Raw genomic sequence first — 22,676 nt, 5'->3', positions numbered from 1 at the left:
GGCAATTCCTGATGCTTTCCATAAGACATTTCATTGCAATATCATTTTCAAATTAGCAAAGACTATAAACAATACATGATACCTTTCTTTGCATAGCATGACAAAGCTCAACATAACCACGACTCCTAATCCATTGTTCTGATAATTTGATGGTTTAATTTATTCTTAGTAAACACAGACCAGTACTCCAATAGTTTAACACTTAGAGGATTTTCACATGTTCTGCATTAATGCTTGCAGGAGACTTTACACATCTTCCTTCTCAAGCTATTCCCCACATACTTTCAAGCATTTCCCTTAGCTTTGGGATTTGATTTTCCGGTAGGATCAGCTTTACCAATCTTCCTTTGTTTTTGCCACCTTGAAGCACCAAGACAGCTCCTTCATCACCAACTCCATCAATGCTATATTCCACATGAATTGGCTTCTGACCCTTCAGCTCCAACCCGTAAAGTTCTATTTCTTGCATATCAATAAAGGTGAGATTCGCACCATAAATAATTACATCTGGTTTACCAGTTTCTCTGTCCACTATTCCTTGAACCAACTTTGTTTCGTCAACTTCTTCTTTGGCTATCAACATTGCCAATTCTGAAAGGCCCACCTTGCCAGGAGAGGAATCTGTCTTGACATAGCATATTTTCTGCTCATTCTTTAAGCTACAACTTCCTATTGAAGGACCATTCTTGCATATGGTTACTGACTTCAACTCCTTTCCTTCCCTAACCTTTGCCAAGCATTGCCAGATCAGAGCTGAGATCATCTCAAAATATCCTGCTTCAGTCGATTCTTTTGCTTGCAGTTGCTTAAGCTTCATCTCAGTGATTTCAAAGGAATATGTTGCCATTTCACAATTGTTTGGAGCCAGCCAGCAATCTCCAACAGGTTCAACCAGCTTTGCTGAGTGTGGCATTACTGAGGCAGATGACTTTTCCACCGGTTTTTGTTCTTCATTTTGGGGTTTAGGGAGGTTATAGGATATGGGGGGAAGGTTACCACTAAGTAACTGCGCCCACTGATTGAAGCACTTTGTGGCTGAAACTGCATCCCCAAGGACATGAGCCCAGCTGAATCCAATCGCCATTCCTCCACATTTGAAGTTAGTGAACTGTGGGGGCAAAATGACAAAAAGCAGGGAACTTTATGACGTAAAAAGTTATCCCATAAAGGTCCGGTGGTTAGAGTATTCATTGACATTGTACTTTAACCAAGTGGAGTTAGTACTTGGAAAGGATAGAATTGCCAGAATGGTATGCTTTTACTGGGATTCTTAGAGATGCTAAAATGCAGGAGACTCGATTATCTGGGATTCATCATTTCCTTGGCAATACATCTAGAGAAGTTGTGACTGGTACAACCATATGTCTACTAGTCAATCATCAGAAGCTCACTGAGTTGTGGTTAGACTGTAATGGTTAGATAAGTGTTGATTAGAGAAGAAATAAATGTTCCAGCAGTCGAAAGAATCCATCTCGGAATTGGGCATTCAAATGGCCCTTCAGACATTCCAATGTAAATTTCCGAGAGCAAAAGATTAAATAGGCGTTCAAATGCAAATTTCTGAGAGCGGAAGAATATATAGACGTTCGCACACCTCCAAGGTCATTTAAACACATTTTCCAAAGCCTAAAATAAATTGACATTCGAATGCCCGACGGCAAGGAATTCTAGTTTATGTGTTTTAATTAAGTGTTTTTGCTTATGTTAGGTAATAAGATTTGAGCCTGTTCAATCATATTGCCAAGTCTAGTCGAGTTAGGGAGCCACCTATAAATAAATATGGTGGGCACCTAGATAATTATCTTAGATTATTGAAGTTAATTTGTAAGATCGTCTAATTCCTCCTTGTTCGACTACCTTCAAGCTTTAGAATCTTAGCCATCATTTATGATCTTCATTGCTGCCTTCCTTTTCGTCTGATTACACTTCCTTGACCCTTAGGAACGACCCTACTTCTTCTCTAACTCTTCTCAATCGATTTCATCAACTTTTACGATTGTCATCTCCACCACATTACCACAACCTTAGGCCAATCATCACCATGCCTCTTCGATCTCCCCTTTCTACGATCTATCCTCGATAGATTCGTTCTCTATCTCGAATTTATCTCAACCCCAAAAGTACTCCACTATCCAACCGTTGGATTTCTAGTTTACTCTTAACTTTAGAGATTCGCGGTAATCCTAACTTTCTCTACGTACGTCGGAGTCCAGTTTTGTCTTCAAATTTAGACTCGCAGTGATTGTAGGGCTAGAAAGGTGGTTGTTACATAGACTTGGTTGATCTTGGAATTTTTTGGTAGAAATTAATCTATTTGATTAGATAAGATGTTTTAGATCCATAATAATGTTATTTGCATTTATAGTAGAATGATGACACTTAATTCGCCTAAATTCTCGTCTACAATTTTTCATTTTTTGAATTCAAAGCTAATACAATAGTATACTTATGGGGCAATGTTGCAAACTGTTCAGCTTGTGCTAGAGTAGTAAATGTTTTTTGTTCTGTCTTGTTATGAGAATAATGTAAATTTGAAAAGCTGCATGATAAAAAACAATATAATTTCTATTTCTTTTTCCAATAAAGAGTATAACCAAGTCTGTGATAAGTAGATGTCTATCTAAAGCAAAGTTAGAAGGCAAGGCTCCATGTGGTTGATACGATTCGGATTTCACCGACGTCGTCTCGAGCATGGATTCACTTTAGGAGTGTTTTTATTTCATGTTTTAGTGTTTAATTTCCATTAAAATAAGTTTTCTGTAAGTCGCGTTCGGACGCGGGTGAAGTGAGTTCGAACGCGGGTGGAGTGAGTTCGAACGCGGTTTGTGAACGGGGTTGTGAACGTAGTGAAGAGAATGTACTGTGCGTTCGAACGCACTGTGAACGCCTGCATCACGTTCGCAAATACCGACAGGCGCGTTCGATCGCGCGTTCGATCGCGCGTTCGAACGCCTGCATCGCGTTCGCAAATACCGACAGGCGCGTTCGATCGCGCGTTCGAACGCCTGCATCGCGTTTGCAAATCCAGAAGAGCAAACTCGGTGCGTTCGAACGCGGTCGGGCAAGTTCGAACGCGGTCGACGAAAATTGTGTTTTTAGGGTTAATTTGAGTTGTTGGTTAGCCTATAAAAGGATGTGGTAGGCAACCTAATTGAGGATTGATTATTGAGATTGAGTTTTGCCTTGCCTCCTTCGTCTTCTTCGCTCCCGTTCTCTCAATCCCCGGCGACGCCGCTTCTAACCTCCCTCGTCCGGCTAATCACCCTAGTCCCTTAGGGGTGACCCTCTTCTCCCCCTTCGTCCAATCTATCCCACACTTGCCTTAATCCTTCCATTAACCACAACCCTTCCACCATCACTTTTACCGGTGCCACCACATTAACGCGGTCCTCCATCAACCATCATTACCTAGGATCTCGTGCCTTCATCCACGAATCCAAAACAGTGCATCCTGATGTTCGTCCACTAAACGGACGGTATCTCGAGATCCACAACTCCGATTCGCCTGAAACTTAATTTGTTGGAAAGCTCTTTTCTAGGGCGACAACATATCAAAATTTCACATCGATCCAACGGCGGAATATTTCAGGATCTTATTTCAAAGTTCCGTGCTAGATCTAGTCCAGATCAAGAATTGGAAGATATCGACCCTTCACCAAAAAGACGTGATCGTATCAGTGGTCTTCACTTTTCATGGGCAAAGTTAGAAAGCAAATTTTGTTCTGTTTGAAGGACTAATTTGTGACTGTCACACGGTTTTCATGGGGTGCCACACCTTAAGTGGGATTCTCAAAGCAACAACAGTCAAGTCTTTAGTCCCAAATATTTGGGGTCTTCTGTTTGTTATTCTTCTTCTTCTTGAATGGTTTAGAAGATGGAGCATAATTGCAAAAAGGCTCCAATGCGATGAGTTATTAAAATGAAGATGCAGATTCTAGTTCTTAATTCTCTCAAGGCAGCTGCAGGTGTATGTGCTCAAGCATCCAATACAGGTATTCCCTGGTTCAATCTACTTCTATATACAATGGTTGTTTGTAATCCTAGTTGTGCTTAGAGCTTTAGACTGCAAATAAATCTGGTAAATTTGTTGGAATCAGTGTAGATCCAATCTATCACATATTTTGACTAGTCCAAATATCCTATATGCTCAATCTTTTAAAGAATTACTATAAAAGAAATTAACAAAGCAAAAGTTATACGTTGAGACATGCAATACACTATATATGGGCATATTGTTCATCTATACTAGGACAAATAAATTTTAAATTAAGATGGATCAACTGATTTTGAGGCCTATCTATGCATGATTGTGACCTAAAATGTCTACAACTACAGAGATCAAGAAGTAATTTGCATCATTTTGTTGTTCTTGGGATTTTACGGTTAGCACCACCGTAGATGTTTGACTTCTAGTGCATGTGTTCTTATTAAGCAGATATTATGAGAATAACCTGAATGTAGACCGTCGGAGAGAAGTATAACTCTGGGCCGAGGACCTTCTCTGAAACAAGGTGCTTCCATGAAGAGAAGTCCTTGACCTCCAACCATTCATCGAGAGTCCTACTGCACTTCGCTTCGATGATCCTCACGCCACAATCATTACACTTGATGAATGGTCGCCCTGTCTCTGATCGCCTTATCCTCCCACTTGCAGAAAAGTAATTGTCAAGCCATGGGAACATTGGTATTTTGAGAGTGAAAATGGTGAGCCCATCAATGATCTCACTCTGTTTGAAGTAGTAAACTCCCTTCAAGTAATGGAGCTTCATGGCTAAGTCCATATTGGTTAGCTCACGAACAATATCACCGGTCACAGTCCGAGGCACCACCGACGATATCTTATGGCCATAGACGGCACCGGAGTCCAACCCGGAGACCATGGTTACACCTAATGGACTGAGGAAAGGGAGTGAAAGAAGAGAGAATGCATTTTGAGTACTTGAAGTGTGCATTTATAGAAAGAGTGGATGGTGGGATGATGAGGGCCATGAGCTGCTTTCTTGGCAGTTGGGAGTTTTACTGAATGAGGTTGTGGGAAGATGCTACAGATAATATGCAGCCTCGGTTGCGGGAATTTTCCTGCAAATGCCTGCTAGGTTTTAGCCTTTTTTTTTAACTTTATCTGCTGGAATCACTGTCGGCCAATTATGGACAGGCAAGTATGCGGAGTGCAGGAAATTTTTGCTGTCAGGACTTAAGGAATGTATATCTAAAGATAAAATTTTGTCCTTGTATTTACTGAAGAACCAAAGAAGACAGGTCACAGGTGTTTGAGCAGTTGGAGGCCATTAATTGAAGAATGCCAAGGGATCTACTATCGTTAACATGGCTTAAAATTTTTAGGCTGAGGAAAATGCTTTCCCTTCTAGGGCCATCAGATTGGCTATTGAGTGATCAATGGGAGGAGAAATAACAGATCATTTATATTGCAATAGTGTTGTCTTGTGGCATTTCACCTAGGAGGTAGTTACTGGATGCCCACTCTGTTCCTAGTTGCATTATCTGGACAGCAAGGAGGAAGGTGAATTATTTGCCAACTAAGTGCAGCTTTTATGATAAGTCCTTCTATTTCTGATTTTAATGACAAGTTGGTGTGGACCTGATATCATCGGTAGAAGAATTGGCATTCATGATCTACCTCACCTCATTGTACATTTACCATGAATGCAGCCATTAAGCTGGTGTGAATCACGAAGCCTCGACATATTAACAGTGGTCCATGCAAGTCAAGATTCTCTTTGTGAATAGTTTGGGGTTCCATTATTTACTTTTCTTATTGCAGTGTTATTTACAGAGTAAGAACTACTAATATAGCTGTTTTTTTCGCAATTATGGTGGCTGTAAGGTGATGTTGTAACCGGAGAAATCAGAAATGTACAGGGATAAACCTGAATTCTTCTTGAGTTCAGTCTACTGAATTTCTCTCTTTTAGTAGGACTTAATATCATAATGAGTTATGATATCTCTCTCAATAGTGTTCTTTTTCTTTTTCTTTTTTCCATTAACAGTATAACTGTGAGTGTTGGATTTTTGTCAGTGAGTACTCATCCCACTACTCTATCATGGAAAATTAGATGTTCAAATAAATATTTAAACTGAACAAGAAAGAGTTTGGAAAGCAATCGCTCTAGTGTGTCAATCTTTTCCCCTGTGATCTTATCTTGAGTAGCAGATCACTTGCAGAACTTACCACAGGATTTTGCTATAATCAGTACATGGCCACTCAATTATTGGCTGCCAAAACCCACTTCACAAAATTTTCTTCTCTTTACTCAAGCTAGTTGCTGGATGATTTTAAAGCATTCAATCAACTTGAGCAACTTTGTTTCCCATGTTAATTAATGCAACAGTTGGATGTTGAGCGTCCATATCTCAACCTGGAACTATAGATTGATGGTAAAAGATTTTGGACTTTTTGCAAGACTGCTTCTTACTTTGTTTGTATAACTATTAAGTGATACGAGAGTGATATGAAAGTGATAAGAAAAGAGCACCATGGGAGGCTGGAAGAGATGGTTGTTAGCTGACCTACTCCTATCCAAGGAAGACATAATTATTAATAAAGACTTACACCTAACAACGACGAAGATAATGATGACAATGGTGACAAAAAAATGCTACGTCTAACAAATATTTATGGACATAGCAACACTCGTTCGGATATATAGGTGTGCAGAAGATCTTACTACTGCTACAAAGTGAAAGAAAGATATTAATGGCTTTTATAAACTTTTTATTTTTAGTGTTTAATTGTAGAAAATATATCATAAAAGTGACTACCTAAAACTACGAAGCAAGCTGCATCATTGACACCACCCACACCTTCAAGTACGAAATATATCATACATGCACCAAACAACAATAACTCAATTTGGCTTGCAAGAAAGTCTTCAAATTTCTTATCAGACTATGATCGATTTAGATCTCTTTGAATGACTCGCCTCAATTTTGCTACGAAATGAAAATTTACTGGAGAGGAAAGTAGCAGTTGATTGATAATTCTATCAAATTCTATGATATTATTAAACATTTAGAGTTAAATACATTTTAACTTCTCTGTTTGTAACGAAAATTACTTTACTTTCAATATTTTGTTATGCATCACTATCTATCTAAGGACGATAATTTTTAATTAGACACGAACCTAATCTTTTTGGCCAATTATTGCCTCTCTAGCAGGACGATCCTTTATCATCCTTTTCGTTCATGAAGCAACAATTTAGGGGGAAAAAAACACTTTAAAAGAGTGTTGAGTTTAATGCAATTGAATTTGGGTTATAAATAGATTGACACTCCTAACTCCATGATTAAATATGTCTGTTTATACTGATTAACTTAATTTATTTAACTTATTTATGATCTGAACACTAATCTATTTATAATTTGACATGTCAACCGACACAAAGATAATATGATTATGACTCGAATAACACATTTATTGTTTAAATAACTCATTTATAATACACAAAAAGATTTATTTATAAACATGAATGAATTCGTTTATAACTTGAATAATTATATAAATTTAAATAATTTATATCATCCGTGGATAATCTGCTTATGATTCGTGTAATTTATTTAATAAATAGATTTGTATTAATATGACTTAAATTTTACCCAAATACTAGCCCTATCACTATGTCTCTTTATATCTTTAACTAAACTATAGAAATAAATATCATTAACATTATTAACAGAGATAACAAAATATCTTAAATAACCTTGCCTTTGTTAAAGAAATATATTTTCACATAGGGAATTCATGTGGCTTAGTAATATTGAATATGGTTAAATAAATTTTATTATACTGTACTTATGTTTAAAATTATTTCACTTCTTACTTTAAAAAATCTCAAACTAATTTCTATACTTATGATTAAAATAAGACAGTTAAATTTTTTATTAAACTTAATTAAGCGCCACAACTATTTTGGTAATTTAGGAATTTATATAAGAAATCTATATATTTTATCTAACAAACACCATGGGGGTATTTTAATCATTTTGACACCATTCAAAAAATTTAATGGTCTCACTTCAATCATAAGTTTAAAATTTTTTGAATTCAAAATAACATTGGGGGTGTAGCTCATATGGTAGAGCGCTCGCTTCGCATGCGAGAGGCACGGGGTTCGATTCCCCGCACCTCCAGTTAATTAATTTGCTTCGTTAATGTTTTTTTTTTTTTTTCTGTACTCATGTGGTTACCATATAATGACCCTACTAAACTATATGTATGCGATATTAATAGTGTCTTCCCAATGCCATTTCCGGAAACAACTAAGGCACTTGCACTCACACCAACCCTCCTTATCTGACACCATTTCGTTGCCTTTTTTGGTAATCTGCAATCAATGTAGTATAGCACTCCACCCCCAGCCCCCAGGCGGCCAGGCCCCAACCCTCACTTCTCTCCTCCCTTCCTCTCTTCTTTGTGTTCTTTCTATTGAGACTTAATCATCCTTTTTACCTTCCTCTTTTTGCCATTTTTGGAAATATTTCGCCCCATGGAGTCTTGAGAAAGTCGCAAAGGCGCTGCCTTTCCCCTTCTTCTCGACTGGGTTTCTTGAGAAACCCTGTTGGGAGGAGCTTCTTTATCTTCCATGGAATCCATCTTCTCAGGTCAGTTCCCATCTGGGTTTTGCCTTATGTTGACAATGCTGCTCTTTTCCTGTAATTTTCTCTCATTTTGGTTGCAAAGGTGGTGCGTTTCCTGTTTTCTGCTTTCGTTCCTTTGATGGGTCGATTTTTCTATATTAGATGGTATTGTCTTGCGAAAATGGCAAGAATCGGCCTTCGGCTTGTGTAATCTCTGTGTTTGTGTTGGTAAAAATAGACCTTGACAAACTTTTAGCTATTGCATGTGCTACATTGTACGGATTTTGTGGTGTTCTTTGAGAAAACATTATGGTTTGTGCTTTTTGTTTGTAAAGAGCATGAATTTGTGGATTTATCGCATGCTTGGTGATGAGCTGCTTTTCTATCACTCTATTCTATTACTGTGGTGACAAGATGTTGCATTTCTATTTTCTGCTTTCCTTCTGTCGATGAGTCTCGTTGGCTTTTAGTTCCATAGCAGATGGCTTTCTCTTGCTAACTGAAAAGAATCGACTGTGTTTTTGTCTAATTCTAGTGTATCTGTTAGAATGATTGAGCCTTGCCAATTTTTTGTAGAACTGATTGTTGCATGTGCTACACTGTACAAATTATGGTATTATTTTGGAAGATCTAATGATTTGTGGTTTGCTTTAGGAAAACAAAGAGCCTAAATTATTGAATTTATTTCATGCTTGGTAATAATTATGGTGGGTCTGGCCTGACTTGATACTTATCCAAATTCTTAAGTCGTGTTGTTTGTCGTGTGATTTCCCTACTTAGTTTCTGATGGACGATACCCCTCAACCTTTGCTGGAAGAGATGTGATATTTAATTGTTGTGTCGAGAAATTCTAACGTTAAAAATATGGTTGTATGACTTGTTGCCTTAATAACATATTATAATCCTTTTGTTTGTTAATAGTCAGAAGGATCCCGATATATCCCATTAGGTAAATGTGTTCAAAACTCAGAACACTTTCAGGACATATTTTCCAGATGTGTTAATGTGTCAACACAGAACTTGCAAGGAGTTAATGACTTGTTTGACTATCCAGATTCCAGATCATAGACTGTTTTACATCCTCATATTGTAGTAGTACTTGTTAGATACTGTACTCTGAGGTCAATGAGTCTTTTATCATGAATGCTAAATTTGCTAAGTGTGAAATAGCTTGGTATTAATATCTGTCGAATTACCAATTTACTTGTGAAATAGAAGTTGTTGATTTTCAAGATATGTTTTTAAATGATTTTGGTAAGAACAAAATGTGATCGGACTCAATTTGATGTATAGATTATACTTTAGTAAATAATAATCTTTATGCATTCACTTTTGGTGTGTCACTAGATTGAAATAGAAATGTGGCCAACAGTGATGGGCCTGTATTGTGCTAAAATTGATATTCTCAAAACTAATTTCAGGAACTATAATAGCTAGTACTGTCAGCAAAAACTTCATCAATTGGAACACCTATTGTACCATTTTTTTAAAATTTTCTGATAGTTTACTCCTAAAGACTGAAGGCCTTGTTTGTTTTGAGTTCAGGGACCCTAACCTAGTTTAGTAATGATGCATTTTTTAATCTTGTTTATATCAAACTAAGTTTACTCTTCATAAAAATCAAGACTAAAATGAGACTAACTAATCAAGTTCGGATCTTAGCCTCAAACCAAACAAAGCCTAAGAGTTCTTCACATTTGACTCTTTCTATTTTCCTTTTCCATTTGATTAAGAAAACTTTTCCCCCTCAATAGTTCCTTTATAGATAACATTTGTTGCTTCATCTTTCTTTAATCTTGTGTATCATTGTACTGGTTCACTTGCATGGAAATCTTGATTCTTCAACTATGAGATTCTCACGACCTATCTTACTTCTATAGTCCTACCACAGTAGTGATATGAAACTTGTCGTTCTCGGGTTCCTTCTCTGCTCTAAGATTTAGATGACTGTTGTTATTGTGGTTGGCTGTAATGTATATTTTCTTGGCAAATCATTTTAACCGATTTAATTTGACTGCTTCATTTAGCTCTCTACCTTCTGCTTTAAGAATTCTGCAATTTGAATTGTACCCTGATTGAACCATATATTTGAAATAAAAATGCTTGGAGTGTTAGTTTTGTTTCCCTCTCTCTCAAAATCTGTGTTCTATCCGTTTGTGTGCATGTGTGTGTGTATATATATAGTATATATATCAACAGAGCTTTGCTTTGTATTTTTTCCCCTTTTTATTGGTTTATTGGTTGCCTGGTATAGAAATGTTTGTGAAACTCATAGTACTTCAATTTACAGGGTTTGTGATAGATCCTGCGAAATGCAGTGAGTTGAGTTTGGAGGAGAAGAGAGACTTAGTACATGAAATTTCACAGTGGGCAGACAATGCCCCTGAGATTCTTCAATCTTGGAGTCGCAGAGAGCTTCTTCAGCTTATCTGTGCTGAGATGGGCAAGGAGAGGAAATACACTGGAGTGACAAAGCCTAAAATGATTGAACATCTGCTTAGGCTAGTTTCACAGAAGAATGGGAAAAGGAATGATCATAAAGGACACCTTTCATCAGCCTCAGCAAATGACCAAGATGGGGTGAAAAAGAAAAGGAAGAAAGAATTCCCAATAAAGATCCCTGCTGAAGTAAACAATGACTGTATTAAAAGCAAAGAACAACAAGTTGACACCTTGATCTGTCAAAATGTTGCTTGCCGAGCCACTTTAAATATGGGAGATGGATACTGTAAGCGATGTTCTTGCTGCATCTGCTATCAATATGATGACAACAAAGACCCTAGTCTATGGCTAGTTTGCAGTTCTGATCCTCCTTATTGCAGTAAGTCATGTGGTATGTCATGTCACCTAAAATGTGCTCTCAAGCATGAGAAGGCTGGCATTTTGAAGCATGGGTGCAATCCCAAGTTGGATGGCAGTTTTTACTGTATTTGTTGTGGGAAGATGAACTGGCTAATAGGGTAATTAACTATCACTTTAATCTCAGAGCTCATTTGGATTTGATAGGTTAGAGGAAAAAAAAATCATACAAGGGAACATGAATACACAAGCAGACCAATGTAAAGAAGTGCACACCTACATACCTACAGATCACGTATCTTTAACTCCTACATACATACATTTATCTATCTACATAGAATGGATGCATGATTTTACTCTGGAGGCCTCTCGCTCCCACCTCATGCACATGCTTAAACACATATTCAGTTACACAAGCTCACCTTATATACACCTATTGTGATAATGCACACTTTTGCACATAAAAAAAAAAAACTCTCAGAAGGAAGAAATCTAGAAAGCACTGATGTTGAAAAAGGAGATCAAGTAGCAAGAAGTTTTTCAGATGATTGCACCATGTCCGACATGCTTCATGTGCTTTCTTTATTACTGTTGGTCTGTTGTAGGTCATGAATTGGTAAGGAGCTTTTATGATCCTTGCTTTTCATCTGTGTCTGTAAATTTACTCTTCAGAAATTGTCCATATGAATCTATATTATGTTGAGCTTCCAACATACACTGGATGTATATTACACTAATTTTGAGGCATCTACTTCCTAATTCCTATTACAGAAGTACCTGAACTGATCCTAATTTGCGACTGGTTCCATTGCTATCTTGTAACGGATTGTTCTTTCTTTGGAATCTTTAGATGGAACTAGGAAAAATAATGAATTCTTCTTTCTTTTTCCTTCTCTGAATCCTTAGAGATGCTTCTGAGACAATTCAGGGAATTTTTCTTCTTATGTTCCATAGGAGCTGGCGAAAACAATTGGATATTGCTAAGGATGCTAGAAGAGTAGATATACTATGTGATCGGCTGTCTCTGAGCCACAAGATGCTCAAAGGAACTGAACGCTACAAGGAACTGGAATACATTGTTGGTACAGCTGTGAAGAAGCTCAAGAAAGAAGTTGGTCCACTGGATAAAGTTTCTGCAGTTATGGGAAGGGGCATAGTTAATCGGCTTAACTGCAGTGCAGAAGTTCAGAAGCTCTGTTTTTCTGCTGTAGATGCAGTAGACTCCATACTGTATAGCACATCAGAGCTCGAGGCCATTGGTGAGCTGAAAGACCCAGGTAAACTTATAACCACCCTACTGTTCCAAATTTGAACTTGATCCTGTAAATCGGTCTATTATTGTTTTTCCTAAGTTGAGTCAGTCGGTACAGGTCCCCAACCTTTCAGTATCCACTTTGAGGAAATCTCTCCTTTCTCTGTGTCTGTTAACCTCCAGTCTGCAGATAATATGTTTGAAGAAAATATTATTGGTTGCACTCTGTGGCATCGAAGTTCCGATACCACAGATTATCCTGAAGAACCAACCTGCCTAATACTGAGGCCAGACACAAAGATCATGATATCAGGTCTCAGCCCTTCAACTGAATATCTTTTCAAAGTATCTCCTTTCAGCAGTACTAAGGAGTTAGGGAAGTGGGAGGCGAAATGTGTGACTCAGAACATTAATGGCAGCAGTGGACAATGCTCAACTAGGAACTCAGAGAGCACCTATATTCATGAAGATTTCTTTTTGGCTTTAAAACAAGAGCCAGATTTGGGTGAGCAACCCATGATCATTCAAGCTGATTCACAAAAGGGTTCAACAAATTCTAGTGAGAATAATCCGGCACTCAAAATCCCCAAGTTTAACCGCAGAAAGCGTGCTAAGCTTCTGCGATCAGAGGGTACCAGTGACCATGATGAGAGCCAGTTGCCACTACCATCACATGTTGTACCTTTCGTCAGCTCCAATTCCATTCCCTCAGAAGTTCCAAGCAAATCTGATAGGCTTAATAGTACACCAGATTCTGCCAACAAGAAGGATTTAGCGGAGGGGCAGTATGAGTACTGCGTTAAGGTGATCAGATGGTTGGAATGCGAAGGGCACATGGAGAAGGAGTTCCGTGTGAAGTTCCTCACTTGGTTCAGCTTAAAAGCAACGGCACAAGAAAGGAGGGTAGTTAGTGCATTCATAGATGTTCTGATTGACGAACCCTCAAGTCTGGTTGCTCAGCTCGTAGACGCTTTCATGGATGGAATATGCAACAAGAACAAACCAGCCACACATAAAGGCTTCTGCACAAGGCTATGGCATTAACTGCTGGCTATTTAGTTCCCATTTCTTGCTCTTTTGGTTCCATATGGCTTCTCCTTCAAAAACCCAGTGCTGCTTTGTAATCTAATGCAGCCATCTTTCCATTTATCTAATTCATGATTATAATGTTGCCATTGTAAGGAGAAATTTGCTATTTTAGATGCTCCATGACCTATAGGCTGTGAGACATGCTTCTGATCTAATGTCATGACTGACACATTGCTATCAATTTTGACTGTTTCATGCCATGTCAAATTAAATTTTAGTCCCTGGAAAAGCTGACATAGTGTGTTTTAGAGCTGATTTCAGGACCATTTTTTTGGACTTCTCAGGTCTCAAACAATTATTGTTTCCTCTTAACATTATTGTCCTTGATACAGAGGCAGATGAACTATATGCAGTTATTTTACTCACTGCTCATTTGTTCTGTGTTTTGGTATAATTGTTTACTTCTTCTCAGAACTATATGCTGCAGATCAGTATCTGCCTACTTCCTGTGTGTATTTAGTTTTTAGAAGAAAAAAATTTATATTTGACACTCTATATTTTCCATAAATTTACAGTTACTCTGCTTTTAAATTATTCCTACATAAAACATATAATATTTAGTTAGAATTGAACTTGAATTTTATAAATATAATTCTATTTTTTCAGATGGATTATAGTTTATTTATGAAAAATCAAATTGGAATATTCAATTACTGATATATTTTCCTTAGCATGATTTACTTGGGGTGTTTTCTGAGAATGTTGTTCAAAACATGGGGCTTAAAACATTGTAAATATTGAAATGTTAGGGTGTGAATCGTATTTCATAGAACTGTAGGGTGTGAAATGTAATATCGTTGAATTATTCGTGTCTTAATAAGCATTTAGGATCCACGAATTAGAGCCGAGATATTTAAATACATCCAATAGTAAAGAATCCGATAATCCAAACCCGGTTTATATTATTCATTTATTCATATCAGATCTATCATCTATCCGTGGTATTGCTACCGAATAGATTGGAGACGGATCCATTAAGAAAGCCGGAGATAAGTCGGTATACCGGGATAAAATAATCCAAAGTGAGAATAAAGTCGATCAAGGGAGAGAGAGAGAGAGAAATGGATCCACAGTTAAGAGAGGTAACGCAGCTCTTAGAGCGATTCAAAGCCGCCTTCGTAAGGAATGATTTCGCCACCTGCACGAATCTCCTCTCCCAGCTCAAGGTGATGTTTGCTTGTTTTTTGTTTTTTGTTTTTCTGATCGAAGGAGGAGAGGAAAGGAAAGAAGCCATTTTTAAGAATGTTTGTGAGGAAACGATCAAATCGAGCTAAAAATTTATACGGATACCAGAGATTTTTATCGTTCTTGGTCATTTAGATATGCTTTTTTTTTTTCTATTTGGTTTTGTTTGCTTTAGGGAGTTTTAGGGTTAGATAAAGTCGTCACTCTTCCTGTCAACAGGTTATTCTGTCAGATTAATACTTGCGAGCAAAGACATGAATTTGAGTGCAAAATTTTCATGAATACCAGAGATTTTTTTTATCATCCATGGTCGTTTAAAGACCCTTTCTTGTTCGAATATCGAACAAAGAGCATCTTTTTTAGTGTCCTAGACTTTGTTTCTTTTGTTCTAGTTTTGTGTTTAGTGTTTGATATATTATTGGAAGTGATGATGGTAGCATTCTGTTCCTGACTTTCTTCCTTTCTCGATCAGTTCATGTCATTCTGTATTGCTTTCATTGTGAAATTAGGAATGCTGTTGCATTTTTTATATGAAAACACAAATTGTAATTTCTGGGACTGAAGGAAGGTTTTCACATGTTAAGAAGCACCTCTCTAGTACTTTTTTTTTGTTATTGCTATAATTTACTGACAACATCCTTGAACAAAAGCCAAGGAAGATAGACTTCTATTTGGATTTTTACCCTGCTAATTTCTTTTAAAATAGCACAAAGATGTTAGTACCTGAACTGCAATGCTTTGTCTTTGTAGGTTTTATTGACAAAATATTCCAGCCTTCCACCGTCATTCCAAGTTACACCTAATGCTGTGGAGGAACTGACAATAGCAAGTAACACTTCAAACTGATGAAATAGCTGTTAAACATTTTCGTCATCATATTATAATAATCATTTGTGCATGTACAATAATGTCTGGCAATTCTGTCTTTTATAGTTTTAAAGGTCCTATAAAGGGCCTTGCTGCCATTATATTCTGTAATAATAACTATGAAGGTGTGTTGTATTTCCTTCATAAAGTTCAACTTTTTAATGTCGTGCCACAGTACTTATCTGTGCAAACTCTCCCCACTGCTAAAGTGGTTCATCTCAATTATCATTTATATTGTTCTATGATCATATTCTTGTATCTAATATAGAGGCTCGCTCTCTATCTCAATCAGATTAGGAACTCAAGATCATATAATATGGTGTAATTTCAGGGGATATATATGAGCATGCTGTTGTTCTGAGTGTGAAGACTGAAGATCAAGAAGCCTTTGAGAGGGATTTCTTTCAGCTGAAACCTTATTATACTGATACATGGTATCTTTCTTTTACAATCTTTCCAGGGTTATGTTAAATAACAACTGTTAAGATAATTAGATATACATATGTGTTTCTGTGTGTGTAGGTATATGTACAAAAGTATTTATCTCTGTCTATGTGTTTGTGACATATATTCATCTGTGTCTGTGGTCCAATTTTACTTTTAGTTGTTAAATTCTTATTCAGCATAGACTTATTTTTTGCGTATTTCCTTTCACATCTAAGTCAGCTATGTATAGATTGATTGTCAGTGTCAGCATCTTTACTGTTACTTTGATTTATGTTGTAACCTTCTTCTTCCCTAATGATGTGGTGTGGGACAGGAAACATCTTCTAGATCAAGTTAGTTTTGCTGCTCACTTTAAATGGAATTTAGGATGACCATTTTAGGCATTGTTATATGTAATTAAGATCTTAATGCATAATATAGGTGAGATGAAGCAGATTATGATATGCTTGTTCTGGCATTTCCTCCATTAGAACCAAGAAAAATCTCATGATATCTTGGAAATCCTAACACATGTCAACCTAGTAGATAAGCATATACTATTCTGCGAGCATATACATGACACCAAATAAGGTAGGGTGAAATGGACATATCAAATTCGATTTTGTAAGTTCCTTCATGATAATATTTCCATTGAAGAAAATTAAAACATTTCTTTTATTTGTTCCTTGATACTTGGTCTAGTTACTCATCCTGTACTGCTCCAGGCTACATGTTTACTCATGCTTTGTCTCTTCAAGTTAATATTTGCTCAATTGTGGGAATTCCATGGATGATGTTCTCATACCTTCCTTCTTTTGACCTTTCTTTCTGTGATCAGTGGTGTAATTCCCCCATCAGCAGAAGAGTATCCAATTTTGGGCCTTAACCTTCTGAGGCTTTTGGTACAAAATAGAATTGCAGAATTCCATACAGAACTGGAGCTTCTTCCGCCCAAAGCCCTAGAGAATCCATGCATAAAGCATGCTGTAGAGCTGGAGCAGTCATTCATGGAAGGTGCTTACAACCGTGTATTAAGTGCCAGGCAATCTGTTCCACATGAAACCTACGTCTATTTCATGGATCTTCTTGCTAAAACTGTTAGGTACATATGTCCTCTTCATTCTGTATTGTGAGGAGTTGATTTAAGTACATGGGCGTTCTCATATGACAACCTGTTCATACTTGGCAGAGATGAAATAGCTGGATGCAGTGAGAAAGCTTATGATTACTTGTCAACAAATGACGCAAAGAAAATATTGATGTTCTCCTCTGACCAGGAACTTTTTCAGTACATAACCGAGGTACAAACTTTTATGATCTTAAAACTTTTCATCTTATCTTCTTATGTTTGCATAATTCCATGTACAATAGTGATATATTTTCCATTCTTATATCAGTTACAGTGTGCGCCAATGATTTAATCAAATAAATGATTTTAATGAAGGAAAACAAATTATACAAATGTATGTACCTTAGCTTTAATCACATACTTCCACTAGCATAGATTCCTCAGGTACAATGTCTTCAGTAGGTTAACATTCATTTGCTCTTTTGTTTAGCATGGAATATCTTTCTTGAACAGTAATCTACTTACAGAAAATGGCTAGATAGTCTCACATAAAATTGATCTTCCTTTACTTCAAATTTGATCTGTTGGCACCTTCTCAGATATAAGTTACACAAGAGACTGGCACCAAGAAAGATCTTCATGTGATCCTCCTTATATATGTTACTTTGTTGTTTGTCAGGAGCACCCAGAGTGGGAGATCAAAGACGGGTGTGTGTTCTTTCAGAAGGCAAAAGATTCTCAGCCTTGTAAGGAAATACCTTCCCTGCAACTGATCAACCAAACACTGAGTTATGCAAGAGAACTGGAGCGAATAGTTTAAGCCGTATAAGTTATCGCCCTCAGCAATCTTTTGTTTGAATTGCAGCTATCATGCTGAAACTCCTGTCAAATTACTCTTTTAGCATGACAGAAGTTTTTATTCATTTTCTTAATCTGTTGGAACTGATTGGCCATTTCTTTTCTCCGTTTCAAACATAAATTATGGTGTTCATCACGTTTCATCTTGTGGAATCGGAAATGGCCTGGACTAATGACATTTGATTGTTTGGATCGCTGATTTTAGCTTGTATAACTTTTCATTATTTGCTATTTCTTGATCTGTGATGGAAGAGTTGGAGACTAAATCTCCAAATTTTAGGCTCTATTTCTTATCCAGCTGAAAGGCTAATAACAAACAACACACCCCTGAAGTGAGGCAGCTTATATGAGCTCCAAAGTCTACTCTTTGCCCTAGAACAGCACAGGGATATTTGCAAAGAACTTGGTCACTGCAAGAGGGATTACTATGTTGACTCTTGATGAGTTTTGCTAGGATATATCTCATAACACTGCAAATAACCATAGTTTAGCTTTGCCATACTGCACTAGCCACTGCGGATCTGCAAGAAGAACAGTGTAGGGTTTATACCTGATTGAAGATGAAGCATACCAACATATATTATGGAGGCGGACAACAAGATTGACGACCCGTTATGATCCACAGAAGATGTAGATTCGATCATTAACTTGGCATCATGAAAGATTTGTTAGTTGTTATTACGGTAAAGAATTTGTAATCACGAGGGACAATCTAATAGTTAATATGAAAAATAGCCCGCAAAACAGTCTCCATAGAGGCATCAGAAATACAGGTGAATGGGAACAGTCTCCATAGCAAAAGAGCACCAAACAGGATGCTTAAATTTTTATTAGATGCACAAAAAACAGTCGAACAAAGAACTCACAACAAATCTTATTCAAAGTTAAGTATAAAATAAAACCTGATGAGGAACTTCCTAACTACAAAACAGGAGATTGAAACAACCAGCTCAAACGATACGCCTAAACATTTGATCAAATCCATTCCTTGGGGTTGATGCATGCATCAAGAAGTTTCCATTCTTCACTTCCCACTTCAGGTTGCTGCAGAGCAATATGGATTTCATTAATTTTCTATTACAAAGAACTCACAGATAGCCAGAAGGTTGATATACTTACGTGATCATACTCCCACCGGGCAGTAAGCGGAAGAGAAACTAGTATGCTCTCAATTCTTCCTCCAGTCTTTAGACCAAATGTTGTGCCACGATCATAGACCTTCACAAGAAACAAATATTTCAGGATAACCTGATGCCAAAACTAATGGAAATTTTCAGTTTATTTTTCTTCAACCCACGCACCAGATTGAATTCTACATAGCGCCCTCTTCGTAATTGTTGCCATGCCTTGTGCTGCTCATTAAATGGAGTATCCTTCCGTCGTTGTATGATGGGTATGTATGCTGGAACCACCGACTTCGCACACTCTAGAGATTCAGAATATTGATAATTAGAAGAAACATAGAAATTCTAAACTAAAATGCCATTCACAGATATCTACTAGTAGTGTTCCTGTTGATGAATATCATATTATTGCAGAATATCAAATCAAAATACTGAGTTTTTCCTTGCACTTCCTGAGAAACTTGTACTGGTGATAAATATCAATTCTAGATTTGTTCAATCAATGAACACATATAAACAGTACTGCTGTATGAATGCAGCTTATAAATCAGCCATTTAGGGTACTGTAAGGAATTACCTGTTGAAAAACCAAGAAGCATTTCTTGATCACAGTCATTAAGATCATCAAAAAATATTCCACCAAGACCACGCCTTTCACCACGGTGCTGCAGATGAAATTAAACCATAAATAAAAAATGCATAATATACAAACAATTTGAATTCCATCAGTGTTACAGACTTGTGAATTGCCTTCCTAACAACATAAAACCATGTAAGAGATATATAAACATCCCTCTCCCCAACTAAAGAATTAAACTGCTAGATAAGAAGAGAATATGACTCTGACATCAGCAAAGTCTGATGACATAGATAAATGGTATTCAAACTATCAAAAGGAAACTAAAGTATATCATAGGAATGTATAGCATGTCAGCAATTATAGTATGCTGATGACAATGATGGCATTTGCCACCATGCCAGCTGCTTGATAAGGATAATTTTGTTTAGTTGCAGGGAGAGCGTCAACAAGTAAATCCAATTCACATATAAAAAATGAACCTTAAAACAGAAGATACTAACAGGAATATATGCAATACAAGAAAATGGAAGGATCAGAAGAAAATTTACCTTAATGAAGAAATAATCATCACACCACTTTTTGAACCTAGGATAGAAACCTGGATCAAATTTATCGCATGCTTTCTTTTGAACCTACATGAAGAAAAAGAAGAACATAAACCTTCTGCAATGGAGATTTGGAATTACATCAAGAAAAACTATATAAAAAATTGGTATTCAGCAAAACCATAAAATAACTAGTTTCATGATCTCCCAAATAATTTTCAAATCAACATGGACCAGATTCCTTTTCTGTGCAAACAAGCTTTGCCACATATATTAACCAAAGCTGTTTCTAAAAATTTAACAAAGTTCAAAAGAAATCTGCTAATCCATTTTCTTATAAACCATCACAGAGAAGTTCCTATGGTTGAAGAAAACAAAGTATAGCTTGTCCCAGTCCTGGTTGAAACTAAGTCGGTTGCTTCAAAGAGTACCATACAAAGTTCAAGAGAAGGAAGGATCCAGTTGTTTAACATACAGTGTGGAAATGCTTGACATCGTCTTCAAAGATATATGCAGGAGTCAAATCAGTGCCACCACCAAACCACCATTGTCTTGGTGCACCTGGAGTATCTGCATACACACATAATTCATATAGATGTGCCAACAACGTAATGCCATGAATATTTTCATCGTATACTTATTTTGAAAAATGAGGTACAGAAATAGAATGAGAGTAGCAAATGGCTTCTCCCAAATTGGAGAAACCTAGCCATGGGAGAGAAAATTGATCAAGAAACACAAGAATTATCTAATAAGAAAAAAAAAGATATTAATGGAGTACCTTTAGGTGCATCAGTCTCGAAGTACCGATAGTTGAAATGCAATGTCGGTGCAAATGGATTCTTTGGATGCAAAACCTAGATAATTAGAGAAGAACAAATTCATTAGTCTAAAGAGGACAATTTGAGACAGATCTCTTTGTAGAAGATAAATAAGAAGAGAAATGGCAGAAGTTAAGCATCCCCTTTCCTACATATGTTCATACTATACAACTATGATGCAAAATTCCACTATCAAAGGGTTAGGTTTTCTAAATCAAATCCAATTTCCCATACCATTTATCTCCATATGTTAGTAATTTCAAAACTATCAGTTTCTAACTCAGCCCTAAAAAAAATATTCTTCTCTCTGCAAACATCGAAGTTCACAAAGATGACATTTTTTTCACGATAACGCTCAATGAATTTATCTACAGCCACATACCGAGCTAATCCCCGCCGCAAAAAACGGAACTGGACCTGGCTTGGTGTCCCCGTTGTCTTCCCCGGGCTCCCCTTTGGCTGCCCGGTACGCCTCTGGCGGCATCACGCCGTATACCACCGACACATTAACCCCAGCCTTCTCCCACACGGCGCCGTCCTGAAGCACCCTGCTGATGCCACCGCCGCCGCCGGGCCTGGACCACACGTCCTCCTTAAACTTCGCACCGCCATCCGCCGCCTCGAGCGCCGCGCACACCTCGTCCTGCACCTCCCTAATCATCTTCTCGAACCGCGCCCTCACCGAGCTCCCGGCGCCGGAGGGTTCGGCCGCTCGGAGGAATGTCTCCGGCCGCTCGTTCTCCGGCATCTCCTTCTCGATCGCCACGGTGGCGCGGACGACAGCGGGGAGCCGCCGCGCCTGCGACGAGGAGAATCCAGCTGAGGAATGGTTCCTCAGAGTCAAGGCACGGAGGGGGAGGAATAATTGGGGCTTCAGGGTCTTGGAAGCGGCAGGAGGAGGAGAGAGGAGGAGAGAGGAAGACGAGACCGAAGACGCCATTGGAGTAGCTAATGATGTGAGACTCGAGAGAGGAAGGAGTGAATAATAAGAGGGGAAGGGGGGTGGTTTTAAAAAGGGGTCCGGTCACCGCCGGCGGCCCCTGGTTTTGGAAAGGGGGTGGGGAGGAAGGGAGGTGACCGCATTCCCCGGAGGGGTTTTGGATTTTATATTTTGGATAAGGAGATGGATGGGGGTGTAATGTGGGAGAAATGAAGTATATATATTTTACTGTGAGATGGTTTTTAATTGGTCAATAAGAGATGAGAATTTGGCCCCTTGTCTATATGTGCGCTGCTGCTGCTGCATGTCTACAGCCCAGGTCAACTATGAATTGGATCGAATTAGCAAGATCCATTACAATAACCTAATAATAGGAACAAATTCGCCAAATATCAATCTTTGTGACCCAGAAATTAATTCCAAATAATTATTTTGGAGAAAGTTTTGTCACGGTTCAGTTCAAGTTAGGGGTGTAAACTAGCGTGGTTCTGATCAATCGAAATAATTTTAATTCGAGCTAATT

The 22,676-nt window shown here is 37.7% G+C and overlaps 4 protein-coding genes and 1 non-coding gene across 6 annotated transcripts; 3 read left to right on the top strand and 2 right to left on the bottom strand.

Annotated features, from left to right (window-relative positions):
- Nucleotides 1-12: 12 nt before the first annotated feature.
- Nucleotides 13-4,932, bottom strand: LOC140794897 (protein ECERIFERUM 26-like). The gene is made up of 2 exons (XM_073147167.1): nt 4,452-4,932; nt 13-1,108 (listed from the first exon to the last, which is right to left on the bottom strand). Exons 1-2 carry the CDS (start codon nt 4,878-4,880, stop codon nt 263-265), a joined length of 1,275 nt encoding a protein of 424 aa, XP_073003268.1. The 5' UTR covers nt 4,881-4,932; the 3' UTR covers nt 13-262.
- Nucleotides 4,933-8,078: 3,146 nt separating this feature from the next.
- TRNAA-CGC (transfer RNA alanine (anticodon CGC)) lies at nt 8,079-8,151 on the top strand. Its single transcript has one exon. It is a non-coding gene; the product is annotated as a tRNA-Ala (tRNA).
- A 126-nt stretch (nt 8,152-8,277) lies between these two features.
- On the top strand, nt 8,278-13,919 carry LOC140795796 (VIN3-like protein 2). 2 transcript variants are annotated; one of them, XM_073148579.1, is made up of 4 exons: nt 8,278-8,622; nt 10,889-11,558; nt 12,352-12,674; nt 12,768-13,919. In XM_073148579.1, exons 1-4 carry the CDS (start codon nt 8,604-8,606, stop codon nt 13,691-13,693), a joined length of 1,938 nt encoding a protein of 645 aa, XP_073004680.1. In that variant the 5' UTR covers nt 8,278-8,603; the 3' UTR covers nt 13,694-13,919. The 2 variants fall into 2 exon arrangements, with proteins under 2 accessions (XP_073004680.1, XP_073004679.1); XM_073148578.1 differs by having other exon boundaries at nt 12,759-13,919.
- Nucleotides 13,920-14,673: 754 nt separating this feature from the next.
- LOC140794873 (26S proteasome non-ATPase regulatory subunit 8 homolog A-like) lies at nt 14,674-18,374 on the top strand. The gene is made up of 6 exons (XM_073147138.1): nt 14,674-14,904; nt 15,674-15,752; nt 16,122-16,224; nt 17,055-17,318; nt 17,406-17,517; nt 17,965-18,374. Exons 1-6 carry the CDS (start codon nt 14,800-14,802, stop codon nt 18,103-18,105), a joined length of 804 nt encoding a protein of 267 aa, XP_073003239.1. The 5' UTR covers nt 14,674-14,799; the 3' UTR covers nt 18,106-18,374.
- Nucleotides 18,375-18,936: 562 nt separating this feature from the next.
- Nucleotides 18,937-22,405, bottom strand: LOC140794871 (oxygen-dependent coproporphyrinogen-III oxidase, chloroplastic-like). The gene is made up of 8 exons (XM_073147137.1): nt 21,596-22,405; nt 21,174-21,249; nt 20,868-20,962; nt 20,396-20,479; nt 19,845-19,932; nt 19,445-19,569; nt 19,263-19,361; nt 18,937-19,187 (listed from the first exon to the last, which is right to left on the bottom strand). Exons 1-8 carry the CDS (start codon nt 22,151-22,153, stop codon nt 19,119-19,121), a joined length of 1,194 nt encoding a protein of 397 aa, XP_073003238.1. The 5' UTR covers nt 22,154-22,405; the 3' UTR covers nt 18,937-19,118.
- Nucleotides 22,406-22,676: the final 271 nt, after the last annotated feature.

This window comes from Typha latifolia, chromosome 9 (genome assembly GCF_019914945.1).
Source record: "Typha latifolia isolate L0001 chromosome 9, TyphaL0001v2, whole genome shotgun sequence".
Taxonomy (NCBI): Eukaryota; Viridiplantae; Streptophyta; class Magnoliopsida; order Poales; family Typhaceae; genus Typha; species Typha latifolia.
This window is presented reverse-complemented; position numbering and strand designations above follow the sequence as displayed.